Source organism: Schistocerca serialis, unplaced genomic scaffold (genome assembly GCF_023864345.2).
Source record: "Schistocerca serialis cubense isolate TAMUIC-IGC-003099 unplaced genomic scaffold, iqSchSeri2.2 HiC_scaffold_665, whole genome shotgun sequence".
Classification (NCBI taxonomy): Eukaryota; Metazoa; Arthropoda; class Insecta; order Orthoptera; family Acrididae; genus Schistocerca; species Schistocerca serialis.
Window position 1 is genome coordinate 12,965 of NW_026048261.1, and position 1,965 is coordinate 14,929.

Here is a 1,965-nt window from a genome sequence, read left to right on the forward strand (position 1 = left end):
ACTTTTCATTCCCTTCTCGGATGGAGAAGGGCGGGCTGTTATAGAGCATGCGTTGTACTCTTTTCAGCCATGGGTTTTTGTAATTCTGTTTGGTCACCATTTATTATTTTTCTTGCTGGGGTGCGGGGAATGGGGTGGATATCTCCCAATTGGGAATTTATTTGCAGGAGTTTGTGGGGGACAGTTCCGGTATTTACCTTAGCGGCCAAGGAAAACCTGCAAAACCCGGCCAGAACTGCTTGTGTCTTGCCTTCTCTTTATTTTCCGTGTTGCCAGTGTTGACGCTGGCGTTCACGGCGGGCAATGGCGGCTTCGCGTCTTCTGTCACGCTCCGCCTCTTGCTCCTCTCTCTGTCTTCTGGTCTGCTCGTTCAGGGCTTCCTCCTTTCTTCTTCTGAGCTCCCTGCTTTGCAGGAAGCTCATCTGGTGCACGTCTCTTGGGCTGGCGTCGTCCAGGCGTTCGCTGTCCACCAGTTCCGCCTGGTGGTTGACGAACTCCTTGGTTTGGACGCTTGAGTCCTGTCGTTCAACCGCTTCTCCCTTGCCTTCTAACGAGGCCTGTGCGGCTCGACTAATTGTCATCTTCTTAGGCCAGGCCGTTTGTGTGGCCTGGTCGCGACTGGACTGTGCTGCTGTTGCTGCCATCCTGTCGTCTTGGTGCTGCGCTTCCTTCTTGTTGGTGTTGCGGCTAAGGGATTCGCGTAGAGTGAGGCAGGCGGCCTCCATCTCCGCATGGAGAACCATGCGGAACCGAGTTTCCGCCTCCTAACCCCCCCGCCACCAACCGCCGCCGCACCTTTACCAGCTCGCCCTGTTGCGGCCGCCGACCAATGGGGCGCGCGCGCAACCGGCCGCCGCACCCGAGCCCATAAAGCACCCCCACCCCGGCTGCGCCGGCACGCACTCCGCTGCTCGACTCGCTGCCGCTCGCACCGGTCGTTTTCGTTTCCGTTTCGTGTGCACCGTCGCTAGCCCATCGCCATGTCCGGACGCGGAAAGGGAGGCAAAGTCAAGGGCAAGTCAAAGTCCCGCTCAAGCAGGGCTGGGCTCCAGTTCCCGGTCGGCAGAATCCACCGCCTCCTGCGCAAGGGAAACTACGCAGAGCGCGTCGGCGCCGGGGCGCCCGTCTACCTCGCCGCCGTCATGGAGTACCTCGCGGCTGAGGTGCTCGAGCTGGCCGGAAACGCGGCCCGCGACAACAAGAAGACGCGCATCATCCCGCGCCACCTGCAGCTTGCCATCCGCAACGACGAGGAGCTCAACAAGCTCCTGTCGGGCGTCACCATCGCACAGGGTGGTGTCCTGCCCAACATCCAGGCCGTCCTGCTGCCAAAGAAGACCGAGAAGAAGGCCTAAAGGAGGCCAGGCAATCGCAGCGCCGCGTGCTCCCCTGCACGCAACGCGCTTTGCCGGCTCGGCTCGGCCCACAACAATCGGCCCTTTTCAGGGCCACCACACAAACCTACGTCCAAAGCAAAATTTCAGTCGTCCTCGCCGCACCTTGTTTTGTTTTAACTTTGCACTGTCACAGCACAGCCGCCGCCGGCGCACGTCCGCCATCTTGTCGTCCACACAGCCCGTGTGGCCCAACACACACACACACACACACACACACATTTTGCACGGTCGCAGTCGCCTTCCAAACCGACAACGGCAGCAATAATGACCATTGTTAAAGGGAGGCGTGTCGACACACCGCCCTCCACTCCCGCGCGCAACGGCCGTCGACACGAACGAAACAGCTGATCCGGCCGCCTATGCCCACACGCCTTGCCTCGGAAACCCCAACGCCGCCGCAAACAAACACACAGAGCCAAACCACGCAAGCAAATAATCACCGCCTCTCGCACAACAACACACAGCCCGCCATCTCCGTCGCGATCGATACAAAGACACACAATAACAAACACACAAACGAAGCAGCTCCACACACAGCCAGCCACATGACACGTTTCCTTTCCTTCTC

General features: G+C 59.5%; 1 protein-coding gene across 1 annotated transcript; it reads right to left on the reverse strand.

The window, feature by feature from the left end:
* Window positions 1–257: 257 nt before the first annotated feature.
* On the reverse strand, window positions 258–725 carry LOC126449157 (translation initiation factor IF-2-like). Its single transcript, XM_050091005.1, has one exon. It carries the CDS (start codon window positions 723–725, stop codon window positions 258–260), a length of 468 nt encoding a protein of 155 aa, XP_049946962.1.
* Window positions 726–1,965: the final 1,240 nt, after the last annotated feature.

Coding starts and splice junctions, on each gene's coding strand:
- LOC126449157 (XM_050091005.1), bottom strand. CDS start 725: ATGGAGGCCGCCTGCCTCACTCTACGCGAATCCCTTAGCCGCAACACC.